The sequence below is a fragment of the Protopterus annectens genome, chromosome 3.part0, assembly GCF_019279795.1.
Source record: "Protopterus annectens isolate FY-2018-M chromosome 3.part0, PAN1.0, whole genome shotgun sequence".
Lineage (NCBI taxonomy): Eukaryota > Metazoa > Chordata > Ceratodontiformes > Protopteridae > Protopterus > Protopterus annectens.
In genome coordinates, this window is record NC_056731.1 from 1,430,844,173 (window position 1) to 1,430,863,406 (window position 19,234).

The 19,234-nt window shown below is 39.0% G+C and overlaps 1 protein-coding gene across 1 annotated transcript in view; it reads right to left on the minus strand.

Moving 5' to 3' along the window:
- Window positions 1–19,234, minus strand: part of LOC122797084 (vomeronasal type-2 receptor 26-like) — a 594,456-nt gene that overhangs the window by 50,497 nt on the left and 524,725 nt on the right. Inside the window, exon 4 of the mRNA XM_044065881.1 lies at window positions 12,086–12,209. Within this exon, the coding sequence (XP_043921816.1) occupies window positions 12,086–12,209 (124 nt within the window). The remainder of the gene's footprint in view (window positions 1–12,085; window positions 12,210–19,234) is intronic.

Sequence of the window (19,234 nt, forward strand, 5' to 3'; positions counted from 1 at the left end):
CGTGCTGTCAGTACATGGCTACATCCATTTGTGTTTCCGATGTCTTATTCCTGCATAAGGGTATGTTGCAACAAATTCGTTAACACCGGCAATTTCCAGGGTGTGTAACAGCAATATTGCAAATATGGCCCTGTGTTCCTGCCTTTGTCCTCCACATATATGGCAGTCTTTGTCCTGCTGTGATACAGTTAGGGTTTGTTAGGTAATGGCCTATCATTCTATACTGCTAGCATTCCTGCTGTCATCCCAGTCATATTGTGGACTCCCACAAAATATGTTGGTCAGGGTCCATACATATGGGGGCAACAGTTGGACAACATATGTGTGCCCTTGTACATTCCAGAGGTCAGTGTGTGGTACTGTGGTACACAGTGTTCTTTGCCCTTACACAACCTTTTATGGGGGAGGGGTATTCAATGCTATCAATGTAGGCTGTGACAACATGCCATGGATATCAGTGTTAAGACACATTGAGGTATGTGACTGTACACTTTCATACGTTCATGCATGGGAACAGTGGTGGGTTACAGCTTACAGTGTTATACACAGTTCAGTTAGTCAGTGTGATTGTGAGATGTTAAGTTGAGCAATGTTATATAATATACATTGACATTACCACAACTAATACATTTCTCCCTAGGGCTTGACTACAGAGTGTAATTGGAGGCTGCTGAACTATATCTGTAATTGTTGATTGTTACTTATCTTGAAGGCAAATCCTTTGTCTACTGTTGTACTAATTGAAGGCCTTGGCCTGGACAGCATAGTATGTTATATATCCACATTGCTTGCATCTACTGTTTTGTGTGGGCCTTGCATTCATCACTGATTACATATTTCGAAATTTATGTGCTGTAAGTAATGACATACATTATTGTATAGTACACAAATTAAAGGTTTTCTGTGTATGCATACCTATGTGTATGTCATGTCCTTTGAATTGTGAGTAGGTATATGTTTAATGTAAGTATTCCCATTTGTGGGAATGGTTGCCACACTACACATTTCACAGGTGCCAGTTACAGGGCTTGTGGCTGAGGGATATACTTTGCACCCAGTACTTCCACACTACTGCTGCTAATACCTTTTGTATGTGTATATACCTATATCTTATATATATATATATATATATATATATATATATATATATATATATATATATATATATATATATATATATAATGTATATATATGTATATAGATGTGTGTGCATATCTGCACCACTGTAATGTGTACTCCTTCCACATTGTGCCCTACGGTACAATGACTTTTCTGCATGATATGTTACAGATATTGCCCTGACATGTTTCAGGTGAATTAGCTTACTGTTAAAGCATTGTAGCTGTATTGTGGAGGGTCCTGTAGTCAAGAACTGCATGTGCTGGATATTGGATTGCACAGCATATCTGTTAGGGCTGTGGAGGGGGGGGGGTAACATAGCACTAATTGCCAGCTATCCCTCATTTGAGCTCCCACCCCCATTAATGGTGCATATGGTCTGTTATGTTGTAGTGAGTGGTTCAGGATTTTGTTCCCATGTGGAAATGCTATACACATTTTTATCTGTATATGTATGTATGCATATATATATATATATATATGTGTATGTATATGTATGTATGTATATGTATATATATATATATATATATATATATATATATGTTAAACCATTTAACTCAAAATAACATGATAGCTAAATGCCAACATGGTTTTAGGCCATCCCATAGTACCACAACAGCCCTGCTATCCTTTACAGATGTTATAAATCGAAATCACAATAACAACAACCTCTCATCTGCTCTCTTTATTGACCTCTCCAAAGCTTTTGACATGGTTAACCATGCCCTTCTTATCAACATTCTTGAATCCTTCGCCCTTGACTCTTTAGCAATTAAATGGTTCAGGTCCTACCTAACCAATAGACAACAAGCAGTTCTTTGGGCAGATAACCTGTCACCCTGGGAGTCCCCCAGGGCTCTATTCTAGGTCCACTTCTCTTCTCTCTTTTTATTAACGACCTGCATGTAACAATCCCAAATGCCACCTGCATTCAATATGCAGACGACTCAACATTAATCTGTTCAGCAAGTTCACCATCTGCACTACATTCCCTGACACAAAGTATTCAATTCAGTTGAAACTTGGTTCACTAAACGTTGTCTCCTTCTTAATGCTAAGAAAACCAAGCTCCTCCTTTTTACACCAACCAGTAAGTCCACCCCAATAGATTTCTCTATCACTTCCAATAATTATACTATCATACACCCTGACTGCACAACCAAGTCATTAGGAATTACTATTGATAACAACCTCACATTTGATAATCACATAAATAACACCATTAAAACTATCAACAAGAAAATTGGTTCCTTATATCGAATCAAATCCTTCTTAACTCCAATAGCGAAAACCCATATTGCACACTCCCATTTAATTTCTACTCTTCTTTATGCCTCTCCCATATACACTAACCTCAAAAAGAATAACCTTGTCAAACTAGAGCATGCCTATAACAACATCGCCAGATTTGCCACGAGTAATCCTTTTCGTACCCACCACTGCCTAAACCTCATGCAGCTGGGCTGGCTAGAAATTCAAAACCTTCTAAAAATCTCCCAACTAACCATGGCCCACAAGATATTTTAAATATAACCAGCTAGACCAGCCCGGTCAACAAATGTAAAATAAATAAATATATATATGGGCCTCTGTTAGAACCTCAAAAGCACGGTTCATCGAACCGTACTTTGATGAACACACTTTAGTGAAAGTGCATAACATCGAATATGCACTTTCGCTAAAGGTCACTGAAAAAAAGGAGAAAACATGCTTTGTTAGTTGTACATCAGCATATACAGTTAATGTATAGCTAACAAACCTCTTGTGGAGATCACGGTATAGTGGGGATGAGGGAATATTCCCTTTTCCCTATTGTAGTGCGATCTCTGAGTTAGAATATTAAATTAGGGGGGTTGTGGGGGGCTTGCCCCCTTGCAAAATACTGTTTAGAGGTTTTTAGTCTGTGTTTTGCCAGTTACGAAAACTGGCTTTTGCAAAAGTGCACTTTCCATATAGTGCACTTGCGCTTTTATGGTCTTCGATGTTGTTAGATCGATGTGTGCTTTTGATCTAACAACATAGACTCATATATATATATATATATATATATATATATATATATATACATATGAACATATTTATCTATCTATATACAACTGATGTTATATGATTATTTGTGAGTCATACGTATATATACATATAGCTGTCTATATATATATATATAATCTGTCCACATTTACAGATATATATTTGTCCATATGTCCATGCATGTTCGGCTCATAATTTTGGCCTGTACCTCATTCTCTTGGCAATTGACATGGATGATCTCAGGATTGAAGTCCGTAATTAATGCTGAAACTTTTGTGTTTCGGATTTCACCTTCTTCAAAATATGTATTTTAATACATACAACTGTTTAGCTAGCAACGTTTTAAGTGTATAAGAGCAGTATTTGACATATATCCCTATTGGTACCCACATTTTGGCACACCTTGTCCAGAATTCTTGCATTACGAGGTTGTGTGGTGTGATATTACTACATTTCCTGTACTGTTGAACGATTGTGCTGGATGATATGTTTGTGAAAACATCAGGGTTATGTACATCTGCCATGGCTTAGTGGTAAATCACTATGTGTATGGTGTGCAGTTGCTGGGCAGAAAAAGGGCTGTTGGCTACAGAGTGATTAAGGCAGTTTTAAGCAGTTGTAAGTGGGTTTGCGTGACTGTAAGCACTGCTAACTTCCGGTCACAGTTTCTTACACTCAGTTGGCTTCTAAATTGCTTAATCTATGTAGGCAGTGCTTACCCTGTGCAGAAGCACTTAAACACGCTTACTAGTGCTTACATATGCTTACTATTGCTTATTTGTGCTTAAACCTGCTTACTAGTACCTTATTCATTATGACACTAACACTTCACATGTGCATTTTCTGCAGTACTCCAGTTCATACATATATGTGTTTTTGTGGGTTTTGCAACAAAAATAATTGGTTATAACGTGCTTTGCCATGTAAAACAGACTATGCTGCAGTGGGACTCGGACCAGAAATGCCTGCTCGTTAGGTGAATGGTTTGCCCACTACACTATTGCTGTACTGTTTCATTTATATATATCTTCCTTGTTATCCTCTTCAGCCTTTTCAGCACCTTTAACTGTAGCTAAGCTATGGGCACACCTTTGCACCTATGGGTAGCTTTAATCGGATTTTTAAAAGGAAACAAACAGGTTTCTACATTTTATTTTTATGTATTGTTGCTGTTGTACACATAGGGGACTTTTGGTGGGGATATGCGGACACCTATGACAGGTCTCACTCATTCCTTACCCCTTTCTCCTGTTCTACATTGCAGGGGAGTGTTTATTCCGAGGGGTCTGCTCTCAGGCACACTCCCTGCACTCGTACACGCTCCATGTAAGCCTAGAAGCTCAGGCAAAGCGCCTTGTTAATATGCATGGTGCGCTGCCATCCTGCTCCTAAACGGGTGCTTCCGTGCAGAACTAAGCTAGTTCTGCATGGAAGATTAGTGAATCCGGGGGCAGGTCAAGAATGTTTTGTCCTCTAATGGGATCTTTGACAGTTTGATTAGTTTTTTTTGTTTATGAAATCTAGAAGTGTTTGAATATAACTTACAGCTGAGGTATATGCATCTTATTTTATTGTCAGGATGTTACGGGATCTTTGACAGTTTGATTAGTTTTTTTTGTGTATGAAAACTAGAAGTGTTTGGATATAACTTACAGCTGAGGTATATGCATCTAATTTTATTGTCAGGATGTTAGTCTCTTTGGATAATACAATTTCTGTTAGCTTGAAGTTTATCCAATATATTTAGAAATGTAATATAGTTTTCCAGGAACATACAGTGAGTTCTGTAACATTCTATGATCTAATAGTTGGTCATGTTTAGTGTGATTTGGATCTCAGCCATTTCTGACTTATGGTCCCTAGGGATGCATCTCGAGGTAATGTGTTTTTTTAAAAATGTAGATATTTGACAGGAGTTACAGTTGGGTCAGAAAGCATATCTGGTACAAAACCCTGGTATAGAGTTAATGCTTTCAGTTTCTGCAATAGCACCCCCCCACACACACACACACGCGCGCCAAAATAAGCAGGTACTCAAGATTAAGTAATCTGGGTATAACCACCTTGATGTGATTTGGTGCTTGATTTATTTTGCTGGTTAGGGATGGGAGATTCAGTAGCTGGACTCTGCCTAAAAAAGTCCCTATAAGGGCCGCAAGGTCTTTAGCCAGTATGTAGAAGCCATGGAACGAGAGATGTAAGCCATCCTTGGCAAAACAAGTATTGCTGTATTGCATCTCTTCACATGCTGACACATACTGGATTCCCCCAGAATGATGCCACTTATGTTGTCAGTTGTTGAAACCAATCATCTTTAACCTGTACTTTGTCATCCTTTGTGGAAAAGGAAAGTGTCTACTCAAAAACTGGGTGTGATGAAAGGAGGTACTGCCAGGACAGCTAGCTGGAATTTTGTAAATAATTATATGTCATTTGTGAATCTCAAATTGATTTATACAAAATGCTTGTGTTACATATGTATTAAAACTGTATGTCATGTGTTTATCAAACTGATTTGTACAGATGTTTGTGTTGAAAAGGTATTTGTAAAGGGTTTGTGTTGGAAATGTATAAACAGTGTGCCTTAATGGAGAGAACATAAATGTACATGCAGTATTGTAACTGTTTAAATGTATATGTTTTAACAGATGAAACTGGAGGGTTAACCTCAGTCCAGCAGACTTTAGAAAAATATCTGAAATTAAATCACTTTATAATCTAGACCATAAAGATGTTCTCACAGGTTTCAAGACAGCCATAGACACAAAGTCTGTACTAGGAAGCTTTCAATATTGTCTTTGGGATGAACTAATCACTGCCCTGGAAGCATGAGGTGTGCAGTTGTTTTATGACTTCCAGCACCTGCCAAAGATCTGAACAAAAGCCTTTGTGTGTGCATGTTTACATGTAGGTGCTGAGTCCTGCCAGCTGTGAGCAATGGAGGTTTGCATGAGAACTAGAAGTCAGATGACCAGAAATGATGTCATTCTGAAAGCTATCCCAACAGTAATATTTTAGGTATTATTTTGAGAAGTCTCTGAGTGAGACTGAGCATTCTGTATTCGGTCTTGGGCTGACAACAAGAACCATTCTCCACATCATCTGCCTTGCTTATAGTAAATTATTAGGGTATAGTAACTCTTTAAGGAAAAGTCAGGAATATAATGAAGCTTAGTTTAAATATTTTTCTTTATTTGTGTGAGCCTGTACTGCAGTGTTAGTTTAAATATTTCCTGTGGTGTTGAACTCTGATGTCACTATGAACTGATATTTAGTATTGTCTTGTTCTTTTATTATTTATTATTAAATATATTTAAAACTTATTGTAGCTGATCTTTGTAGAGATATTTAAATTATGAGAGTACTTGCATATTTATTTGGTGATACTGTGTGGGCCACTCCTAATAGCCTTGCTCTTGGTCAAACTACCATTTGTATTAATATTAATTTCGCTCAGTATATTGGGTACCCTTGTAAGCGCCTTAAGGTAGCTGGCAGGAGTATCTGATGGCAGTCATAACTACCTTATAGTCTGGGCAGAAGGGGACATAGCTACTAAACCTGTGCCAACCTTTCCCAGGTGTGTGTGTGTGTGTGTGTGTGTGTGTGTGTGTGTGTGTGTGTGTGTGTGTGTGTGTGAACTACTTGGGCAGGAACACAAAAGCACTGTTTGGACAGAGAGGCTGCTGGACGCCTTGGCTTGGACACTCAGCTGGGATCTCAACTATAGCTGTGCCAGTGGGGAGTCTTATTGGGGATCTGGAGAAAGAGGGAGAAACCAGCCCCGGACTGACTGTGGTCTCTGTGTGCTCTTAAGGGAAATTGCACTTGATGCAGAGAGCTGGATCTGGAAAGTGTGTGTGTGTGTGTGTGTGTGTGTGTGTGTGTGTGTGTGTGTGTCTGTGTGTCATCCTCAGTGAACGCCCTCCATTGTTGTCAGTAGTGAGGATTGAGGCTCCTTGATTACTGGTCCAGTGGAGGGTTGTCACACTGGGTCTTAACTGCATTTTTGACATGCATGGGGAGCTCTGTCTTGTCTCTTTGCATATCCATCAGGGTTTTACATGCCAGGCTATTAACACTCAAATGCAAATCTATAACTGGCTCATCTGGCACCTAGTGTCATTCCAAGATGTACATCCCTTAGCTTTTGAAGCAAGCAGCCAATAAACGAATAAATAAAATATAAATATAATGTAGAGTGCAGATTGGTACTTTTGCCCAGGGTCATAAGAAGCCAATCCATGTTCCCTTCAGCTCTTTGAAATCAAAGAAAAGGAAAAAAAGGGATTTTGGCTCACTGTTGAAGGCCTATTGTTCATTGGCTTCCTACAGCAGCCAACCCATATCTCCCTAAAAAGACTTTGGTATACCATAGTAAACCAATTGGTATGTTTGCCCAAGTATATATAATATATTATATGATAACTCTTAGTACTTAAGATAACAAAAACATGATGTGACAGTGAATAAAATACAAAGAATATGTAAATTTGGAGTATAGAAGTCTGAGGTTGGAAAACTGAAGCAGTGGAAACTAGTAGAGCTGTTAGAATAGAATAGAAACACTGTGATTTAGATTATATGGTCTGTTGTGCTGCAAAAATGTTTAGTGAGATTAAGTAGGTAATATTTTGGTAGTCCATTGGACTTGGGCTAGCATGAAGTGTCTTTAAGTTTGGGTGGGAAGAAATCTCATAACTTGGGACCAAGATCAATGTTCAGAAGTATGAAGTTTGGGAGGTTGAATTTGTGTTAAGGGCCAATATGATTAATGTTTCTGAGGTTGCATGTAGAGCTTGTCTAATTCAGTTTGAGGTTAAAGGAGGGAGAGTATGTTCATGCATTTGTTTGAACAATTGCAAACCTAGAATTAGCTTTACTCTTTGCATAATTGGGAGCCAGTCTGCTTTTTGTAGGTTTACACATTGGTTTTCATTTCTTGGGGAATGAGTGAAAAATCTTCAAATTTTGTTTTGTATTGCTTGAATGGTAATAGGGTTTATAGTAGACAGTGCTCTGACAAGAAGAAGTTAGAATTCAAGTTGAAGAAGTAAGATTTATTTTTCTATTGCTGTTCTGATTGGGTATGACAGAAAGTGACATGTTTTGTGCCCAGAATAGCAAGCGATTCATATTTATTTACACTTCTTTTTTTCATTAATGAAGAAATTGATTGAGGGGTCTAACTGGAGGCAAAGCTACTTGAAGGAGGACACTTCTTCCAAGGGTCAGTTGTTGTGATCATAGATTGTTATGGTATTAGGCGATCTGCTGAGCTTCTGATGAGTGCCAAACAATATTGTTTTTGATGTTGATGAGTTAATAATGAGATTTTCCTTGCTGATCATTCACTGAAGCAGCAAAAATCATATTGTAGTTCATCTTGTAATCTAGCTAATAAGCAATTAAAGTAGATGAAGACCATGTCATCAGCAAACAAAGATGGTGAGGAAGAATCAGTGTGAGTTATATACATATATATATATATATATATATATATATATATATATATATATATATATATATATATATACATATATATATATATACACACACACACACACACACACACACACACACACACACACACACACACACACACACACACACACACACACACACAATAGAAGAGGGATAAGAACAGAGCCTTGAGGAAGTCCTTTGAGTAGAGGGGAAGTGTGGGAGTGTGGGAGGTACAGGAGTTGCATTTAACTGTGAAATGTCTGCCAGTAAGGTAGCTCTGGAGCCAAGGATTGGCATTAGCGTTGATGCCTAGTTCAGTCAGGAGACGTATGAGGTAGTAGGCCAAAGGCCCTCTTGAGATCCATGAAAATGGATGTAGCTAACATGCTGTTGTTGATTGACATGAGAACATCATCTGTGAGAGTCCATATAGCTATGGAAGTGCTTCTACTCCACCAGAACCCATGCAGTTTATGAGAGAGAAGATTATATTTTGAATTGTAGGAAGTAGACAAATTTTCAAAGATCTTGCACAAGGTTGGAAGAATAGAGATGGCGTTATACTAGAAGGGGAGTGTAGGATGATTTTCTTTGGGAAGTGGTTTTACTCTGGCAGTTTTCCAGATATTAGGCATGGTATTGGTATTGAGTTAGAGGTTTATTTTCGGGGTTTAACAATGTAGTCTCAACAGCAATAAATGAGCCAAAGATGGAAGCCGTCTACACCTGGAGGTCCAGCCAGTTGTACTTCTTATAGTAGCTGTATGTTATTTTTGAGTAAGATCCATCTGAAATGAAGAAAAGAGGATATTCAGGAGTGGTGGGTGGTATATCTGTGTAGAAGTATTAGGCACAGTTGGGGAGGTCACTGAAATGCTTTATATCTAATATGATTCTAGGCATACTGAAGATGAAGAGGTAAATTGAGTGGAGTAAATTGCATCCAGTGAGGTTAGTGACTACATTCCAAAATGTCCTTTAGCTGTATCTGACAGTTTTGAATCTGTATCATGGATTGACTTTTGTGTCTTGTTATAGCTTCTTTGGCTAGGTTCCTTTGAATAATGTACTGCTCACTATTTTGTAGGGAGGGATTGGAATTCCAAAAGTGCTGGGAATCATCCCTGAGTGTGAGGACGGATTTTTATTAATGTGTTAACCACTTTTAGGTATAATATTGGAGAGTCTACAGATTAAGCATAAGTAAGAGTCTTGTAAAGAGGTGAGAACATTTGTGAGGAGTTCAGTGGCTTCAGATCAGTTGTTTAGCATTGGTGAACAGCTAAGGGAAGTGAGACCAGTAATAAGTTTTTTTATATTATCACTGGATTTTGATATGAAAGAGATTAGCTTGGGAGGTATTGGAAGCTGGACAAAGAATGGAAAAGCATATGGGGCAGTCTTCACTTAATGAAGTTAAGTGATTCACAATGTTGGAGATAAGAGTTTGGATACTAGAGATAATAAGGTGAAAGAGAAAGTTCACAACCACAAAAAGAAGCCAGTGATTACCTTTATATTTTATTAAAATTCCAGTCCAGTAGTTAATCCAAAATGTAGTCCCACAGCACAGGTAAAATAAACACACACTTGGATCCAGTAAAATCTAGTTAGCAGCAAACACAATGCATAAAAGCAAACTTCTCTAGCGCCTCGGCTCTTCAGCCTTTACAGAGTACCATTTAGTGGTGAAGTACAATGAGAAAGTTGTTTGGGGTTGTAAGGTTAGGGATTGCTGGAGTTTTGACTACTTGTACCAGTTTTTCTGTAAGGAAGTCAGTTCCTGGAAAATGATTGGGTTTAAGGATGTTAAGGTTAAAATCTCATAGAATTATTATATTTTCCCTGTTTGTCATATGTAGAATTGCTTGAATAATGTCTTTGAATTTCTCTAGAGTGGACATGGGGTATACACATTTATTTGGATATTAGTACTGTATGTTGGGTAAAAAGAAAATTCTGTTATGGGCCAGTTTGGCTGCAATTTTGAGGTGGGTGAGTCTTGACTAATAAGCTATAGTTCATCTGTAGTATTGTAGACTGGAGAAGTGTAGCACCTACTTTAGTTGCCAGGTCTACAGTCAAGTAGCTGTACCCAGGAAAAGTGATGGGAGAGAGAGGAGTTATCTGGTGTCAGATAAGTGTTGAAATATTATTGCAAGGAGATCTGGGCTGTGTAGACTAGTAATTGCATCAGTCTGATCCATTGTGTTTGCAATGTTTTAGGTATTGATAAGGTAATGGGAGAATGGCTGTGATCCAGGGTTTTGTTCAATATTATTCTAAAGGAGAAGTATTAGTAAGATGGGAAATAACTCATATGTATTTGAATTTGTGATCCATTTCGGCTCAGGCAAGTACTAAACACAGCAAAATACAGTAGATTACATATTTATGAGTGCATACAGAAAAAGATCATTGGTGTAAATACAGCAAAAGGAAACTGGTGCAAGTGATTGCTAACACTGACAGCAAGTCTTTTCCAGTCAGGGCCTATGTGTTCTGTACACTAGTAAAGTCTACATGTAAAAAAAAGAACTACCAGGAGAGTCTAGAAGCCATATCCCTTTATTCAGAGTTCTATAGTCTACTTAGGGGTGATTTGTGCCTTGCCTTTTATGCCTTTAATATAGCCACAAATTGAACAGCCCCACTAATAGAACCAGGAATCTCACGTTGCTTCAGCAAATAAATGAAGCATGGTGAAGAGACAGATTCATTTTGCACCATGTACTACTCCTCTGGAACAAACTTCCTTTTCAAATAAAGCAATGTGACAAACTTTCTTCCTTCAGAAAGGAGACAGACAATTAGTTGGACATCCACAAATTCATCCCTTACATGTAACATGACTGGTCTTTTGCTTCTGGAAAAGGGAGTTAAGGTCTAAGGGATGGCTTTGGCAAAGCATAAATGGCCACTGAACCCAACTGCCTTTTATTTTCTATGATTCTATGACTCTCTTATGGCAGTGTAAAGCAGTAGAAAGTGATGATGCATTGGACATGGGAGATGTAGTTATATTGGCCTTACTGATATTAACAGGGGAGATGTTTGTAGTTTTATTAGTCTTAACAACATCATCCTCAGCATTGTGTGTACCTTCATGGATTGTACTTGTATGTAAGTCTTTACTTGGTAAACTCTAACAAAAAAACTAAAGATGTAGAAAAATGTTTTAGAATTAGAAATAAAAAAAATGCTTTATATCCAGTATGACCCTAGGCATAGTCATGCAGTATAACTGCTGTTAGTGATTTGTGGACTTAACTTATGAACCAAGAAATCTAACCAAGCTAGAACTAGTTTAACTATATTTCCCAAGATTAATCTGTGCCTTGTAATTGTAATGGCAAGTAACAATATTTTTTTTTTTTTTTTTTTTAATCAGGCTGTTCATATAAAACATTGTGAATGTGCATATCACTGTCTCAACTACAAGAAATGAACTGCAAAATTTCACTGTCCTTACCAGTAAGATTGGCAATATGGCCCTCTGAACACAGAATGCAGTCAAAGCAACAGATTGAATGACCAGGTCGTGCAGCTTTTCTATGACCAGGTAAACAGCTTTCACTACATACAGATGAAGGTGTCTGAAGAAAAAAAAATGCAGTTAAATTGTAGATATATATGGGTAAAAGAAAACTGTATTACTTAATTTGCTTTTCTTATCTTTTTTTGATTTTAATTTTTCACTTTATTAATGACCTCAACTTGTCTGCTATCGAGAAGAAATGTAATATTTCTGACTTTTAAGGGGATAAAACTGGTATTTACAAATCCCAATGTATTTTGAAAGTGATGTAACCTGTATGTTTACTGAGATAATTTTCTTTTTTTTAATATTACTGACATTTTAAGAATGCAAAAGCATAGCTCATTTTATTCCTTCATTAAATACTTTTCTGTGTAGTCCAGGAATGTAAATGTGAATTGTGTAGTCCAGGAATGTAAATGTGAATTGGGCATGGAACACCATAAGCCATTAATCCTTGAACCAGGTTTATGGTATTGGCTACTAAATGACCCAACAAGCTTTTATTTTCTAAGAATTTATAACTGAATAACATTAAATTGAAATATCGAATGGAATTCATATGATGCAATTCAATATACCGTCTCTTTAGAGTTCTTCCACTGTCATGCTAATGATCATTATAAATGAGATTATGCAAAGTTTATCTGAAAATACTGGAAAGCATCCTCTTCAATTGTTTTGACTGCCACATCTTGAAAATGTCAGTACCACTGGGAACGATTCTTCAACCCACTTAAACTATTCAAGGTTGCTGCCATAAAAAGATTAACAAACTGAGTTTGTCACAAAACATATTTAAAACAAAATATACTCCTGCTCTGGAGAAAAGGAAAGGTTACACAGCTCTCCAATAAAAAACAATGATTTCTTGTGTCTTATACATTATGTAAGTCATATACTTAAAAATCATATAAACAATGAATGATTTAAAACAAAGAATAAGTGATGCAAAATGCAGTGTGCTGAATATTCACCTGCCTGTACACTATTGTGCACATGAGCAGTGTATCTTAGGCATATGATCAATGAATCATTTCATTATACGCAAATGAGATGACAAACGATTTATACCACGCAGAAGAGTTATGTGTTTTATTATAACTCTCCAGTACAATGTCGGCAATTACTGTCTGACCCATAAGTCAGTGGGTCATTCTCACTGACGCTTACCCACTCAGACATCATCCTCTTCGGAAAACCACTCTATACATGGATAAATGTGTATTACTCATGAGTGAGAAGAGATGAGATCAGTACAATAATGCATGGCATTTATGGAAAAATTAACCTGGGGATTCAATAAACTCTGTGTAGGCTTCATGTTTGAGAGGTGAGCAGCAGATCTACTTACATATTCATGCCACGCACCGCATTTAAGCATAAACATGTAAGGCTTCTTGGTTAACAACAATGTTGCTGGCCAGGAAACCATATAAAGCAACACAGGCAGTAGCAGATAAGTAAACCCGTTTATCTATGGACACACTTGGTCTGCAGGATTGCGTGAAATGCCACAGTGATTACCAGGGTTAATAATACAGCAAATGCATTTACAAGAAAGTGTAGAGTATTGTGGAAACCTGTTTCATGCATACTGAACAAATGTTCTGTAAATGATCAGTACGGATACATACACTGCATTATAAATAAACAATCAGGGGAAGTGTGTGCATTGAATAGGAGCAACAGATGAATTGTAGGAATGAACGCAGGGAAATTGGACAGGTGAAACATGGTGATGTACAGCAGATGTGGGCATGACAGTGAACAAAGTTGTAGCATGAACACTAATAACATATCTGCATAGACTGCAAAGTGACTGTATGTGTAGAATGTACTGCCACCCAGGATGATGATGCCACAATATATACAAAAAATGATTGACTTCAGCAATTGGCTTAGCTTCTGGTGTCAGCCCATGGGGATCCAGTATATCTCAGCCTGGGTTGAGACGATTGACAGGCCACGCTGTTTTGCCAGAGATGTTCTGCACCTGTGTCCTTCAGGCTGACGGATACTGGCAAAGGTGCTCACCTCCCCCATAGTTCCTTTTTTAGGCAATGTCAAAGCAACAAAAGTTCTGACGTAAAAAAAATCCACTGGAGGCAGACTCATCTGCTGCTTAATGCTAGCAATCTAAACATTAAGCTGCACCAGAGGAAATGATCAGCCTACTAGCTGACAGATTTGGCACAAACTTCACACCCCGGTCCCACAGGCGATACCCAGAAGCATACCTGACAACAGTCCTCTGCCTAGTATCCCTAGAGATCAGGCCATATCTGCGCTCTACAAGGCTGAAAACTCAGTCTCAGTGGTACCAAATGTGAAGGCTGCCAGCCTAGCCAGATATAATTGTGCCGATTAATTCTGCCATTTGTAAATGTAAATGTAAACTACAGGCTTGTTGTCTTAAATGTAAAGAAATACTGTTACATGTGAAACTGGAAAGAAATGTGACAACAGTGCACTCTACTGACCAAAGTAAAGCATGTGGTGACCCTTTGAAGTAGACTGTGGTACCAAAAAGTCTAGATGAAGAAATTATTTCTATTGTTTTAACCAAGAGTTAAAGTGCTAGATTTAAACATGCAAATATATTTTATTGCTCTGCTCCTGACCAGCTGCAAAATAACAAAAGGAGGTGTAAAAAATGTAGATGTAGTTTTTGTTGGCCTGGGAATTCCGGGAAAGTGAAAGAATGATGTAATGTTTATCAGAACTGCAATTTCAATTTAAACAAAGAATCAGAAGGCATTAAGCATTTTTATCTTGACCATCCAACTCATCAGCACTTTGCCTGTTTTCTTATGCAAGTTATCTTAGGCTTGTGTTTTCTTTTAGGGATAGCTAGAAACTAGAAAGATTAGTGTTTGTCTGTGATTTCAGAACTGTACTACTGAATTATTTTAAGTATTTCTGTGTGATCTCTGAACTCTTGACTAGCACTGACTGTGTGGTAGAAAGTATTGTCTTGTGGTTTTAATTATTTATTATTAAATATTTTAAAACCTTTTAACTGTGGCTGGTTTGTGTAGAGATAAGTTAAGCTCTAGAGTACATTGCAAGTATATAAGGATCCTGCACCAAGTCACTCTAATAAGCCTTGAGACTGTTTAGTCATACTACCAATTGGATAATAATATTGCACAGTAGTAATTGGACACCCTTTTAAGGGCCTTTGAGTAGCTGATAATTATTAGCTGGGTGGTGGCAGGGTACTGCCATATAGTCTGGGTAAAAGGAGCACAGCTGAAGAATCTGTGCCAGCCTTCCCTAGAAGTGCCTGTGTGGTTGTATAAACTCTTATCTCAAAGTGTGTGTGTGTCAGCTGCTTGGCCAGGGACACTAAGCATTGGCTGGACAGAGAGAGTGCCGGAGATTTTAGCTTGCCAAGCTAGGCTGAGATCTGGAACCTATAGCTGTGCCAGTGGGGAGTCTTATTGGTGACCTGGAGGGCAAGGGAGTGACCAGCTCTGGACTGTGATCTTGGTGTTCTCTTAAGGGAAATTGCACTTTACTGTGTGCATTTGTTATCCTTTCCTCATATATGAGACGCCTTCTCTGGTGTTAGCGGTGAGTATTGAGACTCCTTGATTGCTGGGCCAGGCCACAGGCGTCACACCAGATGACATCCCAGGTAGCTTACTTGGCAGTCTAAGATTTTACCTGGTGGGCAAACTTAGTGTCCTCTTTAACCATAACTTGAGAACTGGCTTTGTTCAAGCAGAGTGAAAAACAGCAACAGTAATCCCCTTGCTTAAAGGGGGCCAGTCAGCCAGCCCTGGGAACTATAGACCCATAAGTCTAACCAGTCTCATCTGCAAGACCATGAAAAGAATCATCATGGACCTTATCAACCAGTACATAGGTGACCTTCAAACTGTAGACCCAACATTATATGGCTTCATTAAAGGTAGACCATGCTTATTAAATCTAGTTCTTTGAAAAAGTCATCAAAGATCTGGATAAAGTTAAGACTGCATATATCTTGACCTGGTAGAGGCTTTTGACACAATCCCTCACTCGGGTATCATTGAGAAACTCTCCCAGCTGGGGATTAACCCTCATATCACTAGTTGGGTAGCTAACTGGCACACCGACAGAACACACATTCTCCAACTTGGTGACTCAACCTCTGCCAGTAGAGTCGTCACCAGTGGGGTACCACAAGTATTTGTGCTGAGCCTTTACTGTTCAGAATCTATTTTTCTTGGAAGCCTAGATGAAAGTAGATGACCTATGGTTTACAAAATTTGTTGATGACTGCAAATTAGTGAAACCACCTTTGGTCATTGAGTCCCCCGATTATGCTAATATATTGCAGGAGGGGTGAGCACTTACAAGTGATTGGTGTCAAAGCCATGGTCTACAACTAAATGCAAAAAAGTGCTATTATTATTGCCTTTGGCACAGTGCCATTCCCCACTAATTACAGTATTGACAACAACCCCTTAAGCTCAGACCCAGTGGTGCAAGACCTGGGAGCACAGGTAGATAGCAATCTGAACTTCGACCACCAAGTTCTACAGTGGTAAGCAAAGCTTTCTGTGTTGTCCACCTCATAAGTAAGGACATCACATCCAGGTCTGAGGATGTTAACACCACTGTATTTGACCCTTACCAGACCACTAATAGAGTACAATGCTCCAGCTGGAGAGACCAAAGGTGGTTTCTTACCAAGAAAGTACAGGGCCTCCAAATCATGCCATGACATACGTGAATAGACTGAAAGCCCTGCCACTATACTCTGTATTGTATAGGCTACTGAGAGGTGAGTGGTGCCTGGTCTACAGGGCAGTCTCTGACCCTGCCGTGATAGAAATGTGCATCGGCAAATCTAATGGCACAAGAGTCGGTCACTCTAGGGCTCTTAACCTAGCTTGTTACATTAACAGAACATGCTTGAGAGACATATATAGCTCCCAGAGACTGCCAATCCAGATCACGTGAAGTGGTGCTCCTCACTGACCCTATTCGGGTGCAACATAGACAAATAGATGGGAGACCACAAATTCACCCTGGGGTGGCACCCATGTACCTCATGATGGACAGAGGTAGTCGGTGTTAACCATAGACTCATTCTGAAAATTACATCCACCTAGTAAGGACATTTGGGGCCACTTGAGATGGACATGGCTAGGCTTGTAAGGGATGTAGGGCAGCTAACCTAATAACCTCCTGTGAAACTATGAACCTTTGTCAACAGTTCTAAGGGGGCTTATTATTACAGCTGTTATAGAAGAAGCATGTAATGCAGTGGCCATCAATACATTGGCTCACATCACAGATTGTAATACCCTCTTGTAGCCATACTGTACATCCACACCTCAGTGTAGCACATGTCAATGATAGCAACACTGACATGTCAACACTTCATAGGGTCATAGGACATTATTAGGATAATTGCCAACATCACATGAAATCCTAGCCATTATTATACCATGTAAAATAAGTCCCTATATCTATACTATGGAAGACCGTAAGACTATTATCTATGTTTGTTGGATTGCATTGCATCCTGCCACTGTCTGTATGGACATGTGCACCATACCATGAAAGAATTAGCAATCCCACATGCAGTGGTTTGGAGATGGCTTGCAGAGACTCATGGAAGGAATCTTCTTCATTAGTCTAAGATGGGAATTGCTGGTGAAGGCTTATTGTGCCTATTATTCTAAGTGTCTTTATTCTGGTTTAAGCACTTGGGTTCCAAACTAGTTACTTTACATTTGGAGGATTCATGGTCTAAACTCTTGTGGCAAAAAAGGATAACCTACACCTTTCTGAGCTGGAAATTGCTGGTTGAAGGCCTGTTGTGTCTGTTATTCTGAAGTGTCTTAGTTCTGGCTTAAGCACTTGGGCTCCAAAACCAATTGTTTTACATTTGGAAGGTTTATGGTCTAGACTGTTATAGCAGAAGACTGTGGCCTACAGTCTTCTAAGCTGTGAATTGCTGCTTTATCTGTACTGTTTTTTGCTGTTGTGACTGTGATTTTATGCACTTTGAATTTCTAGTACTTCTCCATTTTATAGCATAGGCTAGATTCACCCCGGGATTCGTGAAGCTTGCGCCAGGTGCCGGAGTAACGTTGGCGATCTAGCACCAAATATGGCTGCCGAGCTATTAAGGTATGAGCTGTTTCCACGTGCACTACCAGCGTATGCCAGAGCTGCGCAGCTCCCGGTGCATGTGTGCTAATTACCCCATGTGCAGCAGTGTAGCATGCAAATGAAGGTGTATAGCGGTTCATAAAGTGGTGCAGGCGTAGCGTAAGCATGAAGAAATGTAAACCAAAAAAAAATGTTTACATTTTGTCAAACATAACATCGGAGCCATGAAAGCGGACCAAACTTATGTATTATAATGTTAATATATGCCAATGGCTAAATATATAGCCAGTGGCATAAAAAAACATGCACAACACATAAAAAATAACATTTAATGTCATGGCCACACTAACGCAAAGTAAAACCGCAGTGCATCTGTGTGCAAATGGGAACACAAGGAAAATATATTTAGATGTCATAAAACTGCAATGTAATAGAATTCATGATATCCCCATAATAGTCAGTGGCACACATGCTACACCACATCCATTGTGTAAGGGTTGCTAAGGGTCTGTGACAGTGTACTGTGTGGTAACTAGGAATTAGTAGTCAATGCCATGCAAATGAGTCAAGTAATACTGAATCGCAAACGCCCCGCCGGCGTAAGGATGTACCACACGGCGTAGAGGTACAACACCGAGGAGTGGCCTGGAGGTAAACATGACATCAAGAGAGGGGTGCACCACCGTAGCTGTAAGCACATTGGATCATTGCTAATCTGGGTTGCCTGTTGCTAAGCAAAACCGCAGGATAGGGGTGTGGAAGTTGCCATAGCTTTGCTTAGCTGAGAGCACACAAGGTAACCGAAAGTTCATGTGAACGTGGATGAAAATGTGCTCGAAACCCGGTAAATGGCTGTGTGCGGTGTGCACCACAGCTGAAACAGGAAGGATATGGTAAGACAATAAAGAAATGCTGCAGCATGGTAATTGGAGTACAAATGAGTAATTAACACCTAGGAACTCACAG